At 40.3% G+C, this 14,239-nt stretch overlaps 1 protein-coding gene across 1 annotated transcript in view; it reads right to left on the bottom strand.

The window, feature by feature from the left end:
- The window catches only part of TBC1D5 (TBC1 domain family member 5), a 271,575-nt gene that overhangs the window by 119,933 nt on the left and 137,403 nt on the right, over positions 1–14,239 (bottom strand). Inside the window, exon 3 of the mRNA XM_015426945.1 lies at positions 4,144–4,278. Within this exon, the coding sequence (XP_015282431.1) occupies positions 4,144–4,243 (100 nt within the window). The 5' untranslated portion in view covers positions 4,244–4,278. The remainder of the gene's footprint in view (positions 1–4,143; positions 4,279–14,239) is intronic.

The raw sequence follows: 14,239 nt of genomic DNA, 5'->3' as shown, positions 1-14,239 counted from the left end.
CAGCATAGCATTGGCCTTCTTTATTGCAGTCACACACTGTCTCGACATTTTCAGTGAGTTATCCACTACAACTCCAAGATCTCTCTCTTGCTCAGTCTCTGCCAGTTCAGACCCCATCAATGTGTATTTATATTTAGGATTTTTGGCTCCAATGTGCATCACCTTGCACTTGGCCACATTGAACCCCATTTGCCATGTTGACGCCCACTCGCCCATCCTTGACAGATCCCTTTGGAGTGCCTCACAATCCTCACTGGTTTTCACCTCCCTGAACAACTTTGTATCATCCGCAAATTTAGCCACTTCACTGCTTACTCCCATCTCCAAATCATTAATGAACAAGTTAAAAAGCAGTGGACCAAGTACTGAGTGGTGCCCTGTTCCCTCCCCCTGCCACCATCGCATCGGGGGGAAGCCGGGGACTGCGGGACAATCCTCCCACCACCACACAAGACCTCCAACCGCCCCATCTCACCTTTCCCTGCTCCGCCGCGAGGACACTGACTCATGGCCGCGTCCCAGGCAGGTGGGGGCTGAAAAGCCCCCACTTCACTCACCTCTCTTCCAGCAAACCCCTGACTGTCGCCGACCCCTCTCCGTCCACCCCCTGCCCCTGCCTTCTGTGGCCGCTTGGCACCCTCCCAGAGGGCCAGGCGGCATGGGACCTCTCCACCAGTGGTGTGCTGGGCGCCTTGGCCTGCCGATGCCTCCGGCAGCCAGGGGAAGTCCGGCCGCCCAACTTGGCCCTCCAATGGCTCCATCCTGCTGTGGGGGGCTGCGCCCGGACTCCTCCACCTGTGGGGGCCTCGAGTGCACCGGCCACGCAGGGCGCCAAGTGCCCCATTGCGGGAGGGCCCGGCTGGTCGCCTTGCCCTGCCATGGCCTCGGGCTGATGGCGGGGCCACACACCTTTGCCCCCTCACTGCTCAGCCGCCCCGGGTGGGCAGCTGCCCACCACCCACACTAGTGCCCGCTGTCTCCTGCTACAGTGGGCCTTCTTCCTAGTTACCTATAAATGCCACTGATTGCACACAGCAGCAATCAGGACGTGAGCAAGGAAATACATTATTATTTTTTGATGGCGTATACGTGACAGTTATTAACAGAAGAACACTACCTAACAAGTTAGTGAAAGGCAGAATTCATTTTATAAATATACAACCACATAATATACCATATCCTACAAGATAACACACACACACAAACTATACTTACATATATAATCTATATTTGGATGTACAGTCTTAAGCAGAGTTCCAGTCTTCTAAATCCACTAAAAAACACTGACTTCAATTGACTTAAAAGGGCTTAACTCCATTTAGGATTGTATCACAAATCTGATTAAAGGTCATATTTGAAAACACTTCAGAATTTGTACCCTGAGCCCTCTTGATTCTGCCTTGCGCTGGTCCTATGGCTAAGACTACCATCAGCAGTATTCTCACTACATTTATCCAGTATTAGGCAAGGTGAGTTAGAATTTCTCTGCATGAGTTTTAGCATGTAGTACCAAACTATTCAGACATTTATGCCTGATATTAATCCATAAATCTGTTCCTTTGTATGAAATGAAGGTCTCCAAGCTTCGTAATGGCTAAATCCCATCCATAACTGACTACTAGTTTTCACATGCTCACCTTCACACTGCTACCCATGTTTAGAAGAAGCCATTACTTGGCTGGAAAGGAACTGAATCAATCACCTATATACATGATGTCTACATTATACTTATTGGAGCTGAAATTTAATGTAGGTTCCATATTTAAATCAAAGATGCTATCTAGTAGACCAAAAAGCAGAGGTGTTTTTTTGGTTTGTTTCGGGTTTTGTTTGGCAAGTTATGTGCTTGAAAGCAAGTTGGCCCTGAAATAAGTACTAACAGAGAAAGGCAACACACAACAGATTAAATGATTTGGATAATCTGATGATCTCTTTGTTACAGAGCAGTTGCCGCCTCCTGATACTGAATTCTTGAGTTGTAGCATTTGGCCTAGGAAAATTACATGCTTAAGTCCACCCACCCCCCCAATATTCAGAGCATATCTTATTTTAAATAATAGCATAAAGCTGAGAGATGATGAATCTTGGATACATATGGCACCAAATTAAAATGCAGTCTGTGTTTCACTGTAAAAAAGCTATGAAGATGAAATGGATGCTTTATATAAAATATTTACATATAGAATGTAAAAAATGTACTATGGTTGGTAACCTTTATGACTTTGGGGAACCATGTATTTACATATCTCTATCTTTGCATGTGCGTATCTGTGTGTTGTGTATATATTTTTAACAGTTGACAGCTGTTTTAGAGCATACAGAGATGCCAAGCTGAATGAGGGTCTTGATTACTTCAAGATTAGCTATCTTAAGTTTCTATTCATTTTAAGTGTTGTTAGTGCGAAGAGTCATTAGTCACTTCCTTGTCTCGTAGAACATCAGCATACATTTACATTGTTAATGAACATTTGGGGTAAATGAATTAATGGCACTTTTAAACATCAATTCGATCCTAATAACTTTATATGTCGAAGCAATGTTAAGATTCAACTTAAAAAAACAGAAAGGTTTTTCTGGCTAGGCAACTAATTGCTCCTGGGCACACAAAAAAAGGTGCACTAATTAAAATATTTCTTAGAGAGATCAAAAATCACAGAAAAGGAATGAAATGTGGAAATATCAGCTTTTGAGTTCTCAACAAGAAGCTTTTAAATTTCTGCTTAATGATGGCTTGAAAACAGGCTGTCATATTAAAATACAAATATATTATAAAAATAGGGGGTGCTTAGTATTTCCAACTTTAAAAACAAAAACAAATGGTACTTTCTTATCTTTCTGCTGAGCCTATGGGATGTAAAACATGGATAATCAAATATCTGGGTAGTTGGGAACAAAATTTACATGGGACAGACACTTTGGGAGAAAGTGTAAAGTCTGAAGGCTTTTGAATAACTCAAATAATTTAAGACCAAGATTTGATTGTATTTTTGTGCCCTCTAGGTAGAAACATTTGGATGGGATAAATGAGCTAATTACAGCATGATTGACCACTATTACAAATCTTGCATATTTTACAAATGTTTATGTACTAGTGAATATAAACCTACTTTATCAGTGATCCAATGAAGTTATACAGATATACCTATCAATGATGTATCAGGCAACTCTATCAGTAAGCAACATGTTTTGTTACTACTATATGATGTGTGGTCAATACATGTATATTCATTCAGAAAAGTTTATTTAAAAACACCCTGGAAACATAGCACAAAATTAATCCAGCTGAAACATATTTTTAAATTCATTTTTCTGACATGTGAATTCATGGACCAGAAGATTACAAGTAGTAAAGGTGTCACGGTGTGTTATGAAGTACTTGCAAAATGGTCTTAAATGACAAGGATAAGATTTCAAGCATCTTGTTATTTTCCTCTAGTTAACTATGTAGTCCGTGATCACAGATAAAATGAGAAGACAACTAACACATGCATACGCTTGCATTATTCCAGGTAGTTTCTCTTCATGGCACTCTAAATACTGCCTTCTGGGAAATTTCACCAGAGTATCTGTGACCTCAGTAGTATATCTACAAACATGCTAGGATAGTATAACAGACCATGGTATGACCTGGGCTCTGTAGGCTGATTTAAAAAGACCCCAAAATACAGCTTTTAAAGATACAGGTGCCAATATCAGCTTTTATTAAAAACCCCAAAACCTCTGTAAGTAAAAATAAAAGTCTGCTAGAATTTTATCAACACCACCCAAAATAAAATAGAAATTTAATAGAAAGCAGCGACCCATATCATTATAAAGACATTACCAAAGCCACATACACAATAGGAAAGCAAACAAGCAGTGCAAAGTTGGCTCAGAGCTTATTTTTGCACGTTGTTTAGTAAAGGCTATATTGAATTTCAGTATTGTGATGGTGAAATCATTGTTTGCCTTATGATTAAAAAAGGATGAAAGTGAATTAAACATTTGGCTACTGTTTCTGTATACAAATTTGTTGATGTGTCATCGTCTTTATTAATAGCAAAGTGCTTTACATACGTGCACTGAAATATTCTCAAAAACGTATCCTGATCAACAGCTTTGGGGGAAGAAAATTAAACACATCACAAACTGAGTGAAACTCACCATCTTCAGGCTTGTTCACAAAGCTCTGCAAGGGATCAATACCGATTTCTTGTTCTTCTGTCTGCAAAGGATGTCTTGTTTCAGATACGGAATGATACATATTGGCACTTGTACAGTTCAATCAGTGAAAATTACCTGGGAGAAAAAGTTAAAAAAATAATCGTAACTACTAAATCTACACTGTACTACAGTAGCAAAGATTTCATTAAATTTAATAATATTGGTTAGCATAAAGCATGTCCACTGAAACTCTAAACATGCTAGTAGTTACCTATTTATCAGTTAATAAAAAGGACTTTACCCAGTATATTTACTGCATGGTGAAGAAAAGAATGTACCAACATTTAAGTTTTATCTACTTTTTTTCTTGAACATTTGGCAGAGTTCCCTGTAGCCTCGTTCTTCTGAAGTTTATGCTGGTCACCACCAAACTTTTCTTGCACTTTGTTACAAAACTGATCCATGAGGAACAACTGATGGCAAGTTCCTGGAGTTCAATACATTAGCTGTACTCATGTCAAGACTCTAGCACCTGAGCAGCACCACGGCAGAGTATTGTAACATAAAATTCTACTACAGTATGGTACTCCAAGCCCTGGTAGATTCCAAAGGAACATTCATGGACATGTCTGCCAGAGTGTCTAGCAGGAGCAATGACATGATTGTGTCTTGGATCTTCCTCCAGTGGCTAATGATGTTAGGAACATTTTCCTCCAACAGTGCTTAACTGACTAACAGGGTGCCAGCAAAGCTTACGATTACTGGAGATGGAATCTATTTTATTCAGACATATCCAGGTAGTTGTTAGTACCTCTTGCAACTCAAGAAAGCAGACACAAGAAAACTGTGTATATCTTGAATGTGAGGGAAATGTGCAACCCTTACACCCAGTTTAAATAATCATGCCACACTTGGTGCAGACTTCAACGGATGCTGCCAAGCTCCATGCATGCTGCCATCGTTACCAAAGTCACCAGAAGCACACCAACAGAATACACAGCATAAACATATCTAACTATTTTGGCAGAGAGTCAGTGTGGTATAGTGGTTAAGAGTGTTAGACTAGTATCCAAGGGACTCCTACTCACATTATGGAAGCTTGATGAGTGGCCTTCCATCCTCTCTCTAAGGCATCACACTCTCTAAGGCTGCGGTCACACACACTAAATAATACACTTTCAATCCACTTTCAGTGTACTTTCTGACTGGATTTTACTGTGTGAATTGGCAAAATTCAGTTGGAAAGTGAATTGAAAGTGGATTATTTACTATGTGTGACTGCAAAATAAGCCTGGCTTACCTCACAGGGTTGTTGTGAGGATAAAACAGAGGAGAGAAGGATGGTGTAAGCTGCTTTGGGTCCCCACTGGGGAGAAAGGCTGGGTATAAAATAAATATATAAATAAATCTCACATCCTAAACACTAGGGATAGATTACTGTATAGAATTCTAGGGGCTGCCTCCTCCATCCTTTCTTGCTCATCTGGCTTTCCTTTCTACTGCTGTGTGTTGTCTCTTTAGTTGGCTTGATCAGTTTCCCTCCCCAAGAAAACAGAATTGATTTCTATATGATTGCTTGTCTGGAGATCCTGGTTTAGCATTTTCTATCTCCCAAGCTGCCTTACAGTGAGTCAAACCATTAGTCTATCAAGCTTAGGAGGCTTTGACTGTCAGGAGGCTTTGCAGGCAGAGGTCTTAAACATCCTCATTTTTCAAAAAATTCTGCCGCCTGAAAATATTTATCACATATAGGTAGTGTACGTATTCCAAAACTATCACACTTTGTTGTTGAAGTAACCTGTTACCATGTAAAGGAGATTGCCATGATTTGATACTTTAATTGGAACCGGTGCAGTTTATGCTGGCTGAAACGCGATCACACTTACCTCCTGTCTGCGGAGCCCATCGCTGTATGCCCGTTCTTTTTTTTACTCAGTTTGAGCATGCGCATAGGCAGCCATCCACAGAATGGCGATCTTCACACATGCGCAAAACACCCTGTCTTACATTTAAAGTTTAAAGGTAAGGACTTACCTTTAAAGTTTAAAGACCAAACTGGCCTCCCTGAGGTCTCGGAGTCCTCCAAAACCTTAAACTAAGGACCTTTTCTTTTTTAAAAAAACAAACGCCGGGGCGAAGCTTCGCCCAAGTGCATATCACCAACCTAACCAAAAAAAATGGCAGGCGAAAATCGAAGCCTCGGGCTTCCGAACGGAAGTGGCTTTACAACGTTGGAGAGCGATCAGACGGGGGTAACGCGATTACAACCATTGCACTCAGGATACCACTACTTGGGGACCTAGTGGCAGAATACAATGGTGTAAAGCTCTTTGCAACGGTTAGGGATGGAAGGCAGATGTTCGCCGTGTGAACGCCGGTAAGTACACCGATTCCAACCGGCACCTATACCGTTGCAAATGCCCCGTCTGAACGCACTCCTAGTGTCCCAATCAAGAAGTAAAAACATTGCCAAAGTCCTTTAAAAGGCACTGTTATAGAATACAGGCAGAAAGAATACAAGTCAAGTTTCTATCCAAAGTAGCAATATAAAGATTACAAAGGCCAGCCAACAGAAAACTGTTTTTACATCAGCAATTCAGTATAAACTGCTGTTAAAAACAATCAATGAACAATACCTATTAACCTAACCACTCTGAATACCAAGCAATCCTTTTGATAGTTTCAGCATTTAATTTTTAAACAACAGTAAACAAAATTAAATCATTATGATGGCTCATGGGACATTTCTTAAAGAAAGATTTATTCTTTACAGAACTGCAGGTTTATAATACTCTACAAGATATTGTTCTAGTTGCATAAAATGTAATTTAACAAAATCATTACCAAATATTTTTAACAATATTGTGTAGACTACTGATATGCGCTTCTGGAGCCCACTAATCATCTGTCTCCTGTTGTTTCATCCTTTTTTGCCCCAAAAGGATTGACCACTTTATTATGTGTGTACAAATAAAGGCACCTCAGACTGTAATCTTACTTTTCCTTGACAATCTGCGTGTAGATCAGTGTCAACTGCTTTCATTGCAATTGGGGAAATATGGGAAGCTGATGTGGACAGAAGTCACAACATGGACTCTTTAAATATCTCATACCGCCCTGGCAATGTGTGAATGAGAGGTATTGCTGTTACTGAGTAACCAAGGTAAAGTATGATCCCACCCGGAACCCAGTTTCCAGATAAGGGTTCTGTCCTCAATGCAATGCCAGCACTGTTTCAGTATTCCCACTCAGGCTCAAATAATAAAAGCAGTGATATAGCTTTTATTATAGCTATTATATGTATAGCTTTATAGAGCATGGGAATTCTGTTTAAAAAAAGGTTTACAACTTCACAGAAATGCAAATATGAATAACTGGAGTGGGTATTTAGAGTGGGGATCAAGACCACAAGAAAACAAATGTAGTTTTAAACATCCATATACGCAGATTGTAAAAACTGACCCCACCTCCTCCCCATCCTCATTCTTTGCAAGTCCTCTCTGGCAGTTCCAAAGATTAAAAGATAATTCTTATTTAAAGTGTCATGAGATGCTGAAAGAGAAAAAAACAACCCTGAAACAGCATCCATCCCCTTCTAGACAAAGAGTGAGGCCAGGGCTCAGAATCTGCTGGCAGCCCATGGAAGGGAGATGGTGGATGTCAATGTACCCTTGCAAGCCAGTCACCATGAAGGGAGAAGTGTAGGCAAAGGCTTACTTAAACCTCCTGAGAGGAACATTACAGGATAGTGTTTTTTAAAAGTATCAATAAGTTCCATGTTGTCCTTTGCAGGTCAGCAAGTAAGTCAATTTTTAAAAGGTAGCAATAGCAGCATATGAAATACCAAAAGCTGTCTCTCATTAAACATTTCTGAAGAAATGATTATCAACAGCATTCCTCCATCTTGTCAGAAGAAACTGTACTTTGATGTTTTCCTGCTAGAAAATGGCCTCCTACTGCAAGTCAGAGAATTTCTGGTTGGACATTTGAAATGGAGCTACTCTCTCAGGTATACCCTTTAAAATTTACATATTTCTTTTTAAAACAAACTGACAGTTTCTTTCTGTTATGTCCCCCCCCCCCATCCCCAAGGTAGATCTGCTCAGACAAACAAGGTATGTTAAGGAACTCATCCAGCAGAAGGGTGACGACAATAACAACAGACCTTTCCAGTGGTGGACCCCACTTTCTGAAATGGCTTGCTAGCTGAGGTTATGAGGACTCCCACACAGCTGATCTTCAGAGTTCTGTAAAGTAGTACTGTTTAGAAGAATGAATGTTTGAGCTTCCACCACACCACTTTTTGTAGATTTGCAGCAGAGATCTATATGTAAGCTGCTGTTTTTAGTGGTATTTATTGCTGATGTTTTAATACTGATTACCATGGTTTTTAACTAATCTTGCATGCTGTCTTGGGTCCTTCTGAGAGGCAGGCATTAAATAAATAAATAAATAAATAAATAAAATAAATAATACTGTCTCTTTCTAAACTGCTTCCATAAGCACTCCTTGGCCTACTCTTTGCCCCTCAGAAGTCTAACATTTTTCAAATACTTCTTCTGCCTAGGCTAAACAAACTATCATTTTTGTTAAACAGCACTGAGGAAAACATAATTGAACCAGTGGCAAAGTTCTTACTGGCTGCTGCTTTTATACACAGTAAAATTTTGTAAATGCTCAATGCGGGGTACTTTATTGGAAATCGTATCTTATCCTGAAATTGAATTTTACTTCTTAGATATGATGTTTTACTTCTGTGAAATGCCATTAAAGGAACTGTTTGTGTGGATCAAATACTTCTTCTGAAGTTGCCTGGGTCACAACCAGGTATCGCTGACATTGATCAGCATTCCAGTGCTAGAGAAGAAATGCCAGTATCCATCATATGAGCTTGCAGGGAACATCCTGCTCATAGATATATCTTTCTGATGATGTTGGATGTACAAAATTACACTCAGATGTGAGAACAGGATAGAAGAACTAATAAAATGGCAAAAAGAGAAAAACTACCTATGTATAAGGATGCTGAAGAAAAAAATTCCAGATATCTCTAAATATTTAGCACCTGCAACCGCCCTTCAAAGTATGTTTGGAAAGAGAATGTGAGCCATGTGAATACTCTTTCAATGTGCTTAGCTCTAATGAAAGAAACTCAAACCCTTGCCAACAATCCCCTGCCACTAACACCTTCCCCACAAATATGGTGGGTGTCAGGTATCTCACTTACCACGACATACAGCAAGAAAAGTAATCAAGGACTGCACCTCTCTCTTAATTCACCTACCAAGCTTCTTTCATAATTCACTACCAACCATCTGTCACTGAAGAAGTGTTTTCTTTAGACATAAAAAAATTGCAGAATTTGACATATTTTCGATAGCGCAAAGCAAGCATGTTTTCTTTCATAAATTGTAACCGATTATATATCATTAAAATGGAATGATGCAAATAGGGGGGAAAGGCCTAATGCTATGAAGTTGATCAGCTGGATTCCAAAATGAAGTGGCACAAGCTCATGTCACTAAATGACTTGTCACTAGTAACTAGCAAATCTAGTGATCATAAAATGCAGTTAATTTTTATTCTGTTTAGTAAAAACCTGGACTTTATAGTACTATCGAGTCTGAGCTTTAACACAAAACAGAGTTGTATTGGACTTTAAATAAGTTAATTAAGTATTAAAATCAATCATGTGAAAGTCTTAATATTTAATATTGTTAGATAGTGTATCAAAGTGGTTTTATTATTTATTTACTCCAAACCTTTCCAGAATACTTCATTTTGCATCAGGGGGTCTGTATCTCACACGATAAATGCATTTACAATGCCAAATAAATTATATATAAAAGCATTTGTCTTAATACACGTCATTCAATATTAAATATCACCCATTGGTACCACCCTGAAACCTTAATCCATTTTTACCAACTGCACATTTGTATTATTCAAATGTTGTCTATTAAATAGTTTTCTGTCTAGCTATAGTGCAGAACTAAGAACAATCATCACAGGCAATTTAAAATAATATCTGCTGGGTTTCATTGTTTTGTATCTTACCAGTACTTAACACTAAGGGTACAAACTCTGTGGTGAATTAAAATGTCAGACAGGAAAGACAATAGAAATTTCCTAGAACAAACAGAAAGCATATGGCCAGCAGCTTTTGTGTAGCTTTCAAACTTTTGACATTACAACTAAATGAAAAAAGACTGCATCAAAATAATTTCTTGCTATACAAATCTTTTATAGCATCCCTGTCCGTGGTCTAATCTAAAAGCACTGTGGATTAGTTGGAGCACCAGAGGAGTGGGACTTTAACAAGCACCATCAACATTACCTCACTGTCTGAGAAAATACAACAGTCTGTTCTAGAGCTACTCTTCTAGGATCTGCTTGAGACCCAACACCATATCATTCACGTTCCCATATTAACAGGCAAGTGAGTATTGCTGACTACCTATTATCTGCCTTTTCCTTTTTATTTGACTCTAGAACAGCCTGAAATCTTTGACAGAAAGGACACTTCCATTTCTTCCACCATGCTTAAGTGCTTTAAACATTATTAAATACCCTAGAGATGACGTTCCCTGCTTCTAACAACCTCAGCTCTGAATCACCACAACCAATATCTCCCTTAACCCAGAGCCCTATCTGACACAGTTCCTTTTGCCATGGGACAAGAAGTAGTACATCAATTTAAAATAGTGCCACCTGTGGCTTAAGGGCTGAAAGGTTCATAGACAATCAAAAGTGCTCTCTGAGGGAATGGGAGAAAAACACCCCCAAGCACAGGGCTTAAAAATGGATGAACACAGTGAGGTCTGTTCTTGGAAGGGACCACACTCTGGGATGACAGAGGTCACTAGTAATACTTGAGGCAGCTGAGCATATTCCAGTGAGATGAGGAAGAAAAGAATCCTATCACTCATATAGCAGCACAGCAAATGTTTGGGATCTGTGAGAGGCAGCTGTTCCCAGCCTGGTCTTCTGAAACTACTTAGTGAATGTGGGAAAGCTCTAGAAATGTGGCACTATTTTAAATTGAAAGAATGTTATGTTCAGTTTATAGAAGTGGAGGGACGGTGGTGCGATATAAAAAGTAACAACACACATAAACCACATTTTTTCCTTTGATCTCAGCTTGTCCCCGTATTTGGTACATTATTGATTGATAAATTAGCCTAACAGTGAAAAATGTTAAAATATAATTTACAAGTAAAACTGATATATTTAAGTAATATAGTACAGAAGGGTTCATGGAGAAGTTCCCAGAAATTTTCCTGTTAAAACACGGAGTGATTTTACTTTCAGGAAAATACAATTACTGTAACCCCAATGATCTACAACCCTCCAAGTCTGCATGATTTACCTGGGGCTGCCTTTACTGCTGCAGGGCTGTGGACCGAGATGAGGGAAGGGTTTTCCCCTCTAGATCCTCAGAGGTGGAGGACTGCAGTGTTGGCTGCACTGCAGCCCTGGCAGCCAATCAGGCACCTAGGCTTGCAAGGGAAGGGCAAGGACTCCAGGAGGGCCTGGAAGCTAAAGTGGTTTATTTATTTATTATTATTATTATTTCTTATTTACTCCAACCTGCTCCTCCTTTGTGTGACAGGCTGCAGTGGGAGTGGTTTGCTCCATGCTTTCCCCATTGGTTTAGTAATTTGTGGGTGTTTTGGTATCTAAGTTAAGATGCATGCTTTGTCACAGCCTTTATGGGCGGTTTGGGCCATCAAGCTGGATCCAAGTTGAGGGAGGCTGGGCCAGCAGGCCTGCCTCCCTTGGTTTGGGGAGTCCTATAATGGGTCTGGAGAATGGAGCTGTCCACATTATGCCAAACTCCAGTGCTAGAGCATGGCCCCAACCCTAGTGGAGGATGCCCATGTGGGACGTCTAGACTTGCCATCCCATGGTGCGCCCCCGGCATGCAGGCTGGGGTGATGGGTTGCATTGTTGGCTGACAGGCAGATTGCCAGATTATGGATCCTGCCCTGTGCTATACCAGTTTGGTGTAGTGGTTAGGAGTGCAGACTCTAATCTGGGAGAACCAGATTTGATTCCCCACTCGTTCACATGCAGCTGCTGGTGTGACCTTGGGTCAGTCATAACTTCTCTCAGAGCTGTTCCCTCAAAATAGCTTTTCTCTCAGAGCTCTCTCAGTTCCACCTCCCTCCATTGCCCCTCAGCTGCAGTAGAAGCTATCCTACTTCCATTATCTCTTTTTTCACATTTATTTTCCATATTTTCCATAAGAATACAAACATTTCAGTTTCTTAGGTTACATAATTTTTTAGAGTTGTGAAATCAGATTACATTTCTTATACATATTTTTAACTATTTACTTATTTATCAATTTATATTGTTTATCCATTTATATACCCTTATCCATCTTTTATTCTGTAATTTATGATCTTTACCTTGAAGCAATAAACTCAAATTATCCAGTTGTGCTAAGAGTTTTAATATTAATATTAATATATTAATATATCAATACCTACTTCCATTATCTCAACTGGGATTATGGCTTCTCCGAATTCTCCTATTATGCTTACTCTTAGGTAAGAGTGCATCAGATTGCAATTTGCAGTCTTACCAAAATTGATATTAATAAGATACTAAAAGTGACCTAAATGAAATAAATAATTGGAATGTCAGTTTCAGGTCCACTGTTGGAAAATATTTCTTTTGCATTGTTAATTTAAAAACCCAAGAGTGATTGTGCATGCAGAGGCAATTATATAAAATAATGTTATTTCCCTGGATGCACAAAGACCTGGACTAGAAAGTAAATCCACATGGAAACAATCTCACCAGGAAAAAAGCTTCTAACACCTGTGACTACTACAATAACAATAGGATTGAGTTGCATAAAAAACATAGTATATGCATGGAAGTTTAATTCACAGAGCTAGCATGCAACAGCACCAACACTAATGTAATGATACAGCACACAAAAGGTATTCTACCCGGGCCAAAATGCTTCTACCAAATCATGCACTTCATTTTTCAGATATTATAATACCTATTTACCTTCAACCCCTATACTAGGGTTTCCCATTACCTTTCACATCCAGAACACATTCCTGACATTTAAATCCCTTTCCCTATGAAGAAGGGTTAAAGCGGTTGGGGCTCTTTAGCTTGGAGAAACGATGGCTGAGGGGTGACATGACTGAGGTTTATAAGATTACAAGTGGAGACCCGCAAGACACCTTTGCTTCTTCCTGTCTCCCTCTACCTCTATCACATGCTTTCTCCCTTCTTTCTTTCTTTCTTTCTTTCTCTTTCTTTCTTTCTTTCTTTCATTTTTTCTTTCTTTCTCTCCTCCATGTATGGTTTGGGTGGTGAAGTCTATGGCATTATACTGATCTGTAGTTCCTCCCCTCCTCAAATCCCCCCCTCCCCAGGTTCCACCCCACAAATGTCCAGGAATTTCCCAACCTGGAGTTGGCAACACAAGTTCCTTCCCACCCAACAGCGAACCTACCTTTATCTGCCTCTCTGTCTTCAGCTTTCCGTCTCCACACCCCTCCCCCACAGCCTATACCTAGGAAAATTACAGTCTTTCTCCACAGTGAGGACCAAAGCAGCTTACAGTATTCTCTCCTCCTTTTTATCTGCATATTGTTAATTGGCTAGGCTGAGGTTGGCTAGGCTGAAAGTATGTGACTGGTCCAAAATCACCCAGTCAGCTTCCACCACAAGATGGGGATCTGAACCTGGGTCTCGCAGACCCTAATCTGGAGCTCTAATTGATGCACCGCACTGGCTTTCATAGGGTGGCTGCTGATGAACAGTAGCAAGCAGCTGGGCCTAATTGAGTCATGCAAATCAGGTGGTATCAAGTCACCCCAGAGGGTACTGCCTAGGGATGCCAGCCTCCAGATGGGACCTGGGGATGCCTGGAATTACTGCTCACATGGAGAAAATGGATGCTTTGGACGGTGGACTCTGTGACATTGTACCCGACTGAGGTCCCTGTCCTCCCCAGGCTCCACCTGCAAATCTCCAGGAGTTTCACAGCCTGGATCTGGCAACCTTATCCACAATCCCCTGCCGGTGGACGGGGACGACGACCTGGCAACCCTAAACTGCTGCC

The sequence above is a fragment of the Gekko japonicus genome, unplaced genomic scaffold (genome assembly GCF_001447785.1).
Source record: "Gekko japonicus isolate JY-2015 unplaced genomic scaffold, Gekko_japonicus_V1.1 scaffold162, whole genome shotgun sequence".
Taxonomy (NCBI): domain Eukaryota; kingdom Metazoa; phylum Chordata; class Lepidosauria; order Squamata; family Gekkonidae; genus Gekko; species Gekko japonicus.
Note: the sequence above shows the minus strand (reverse complement) of the source record. Positions and strands in the feature narration are given on the sequence as shown.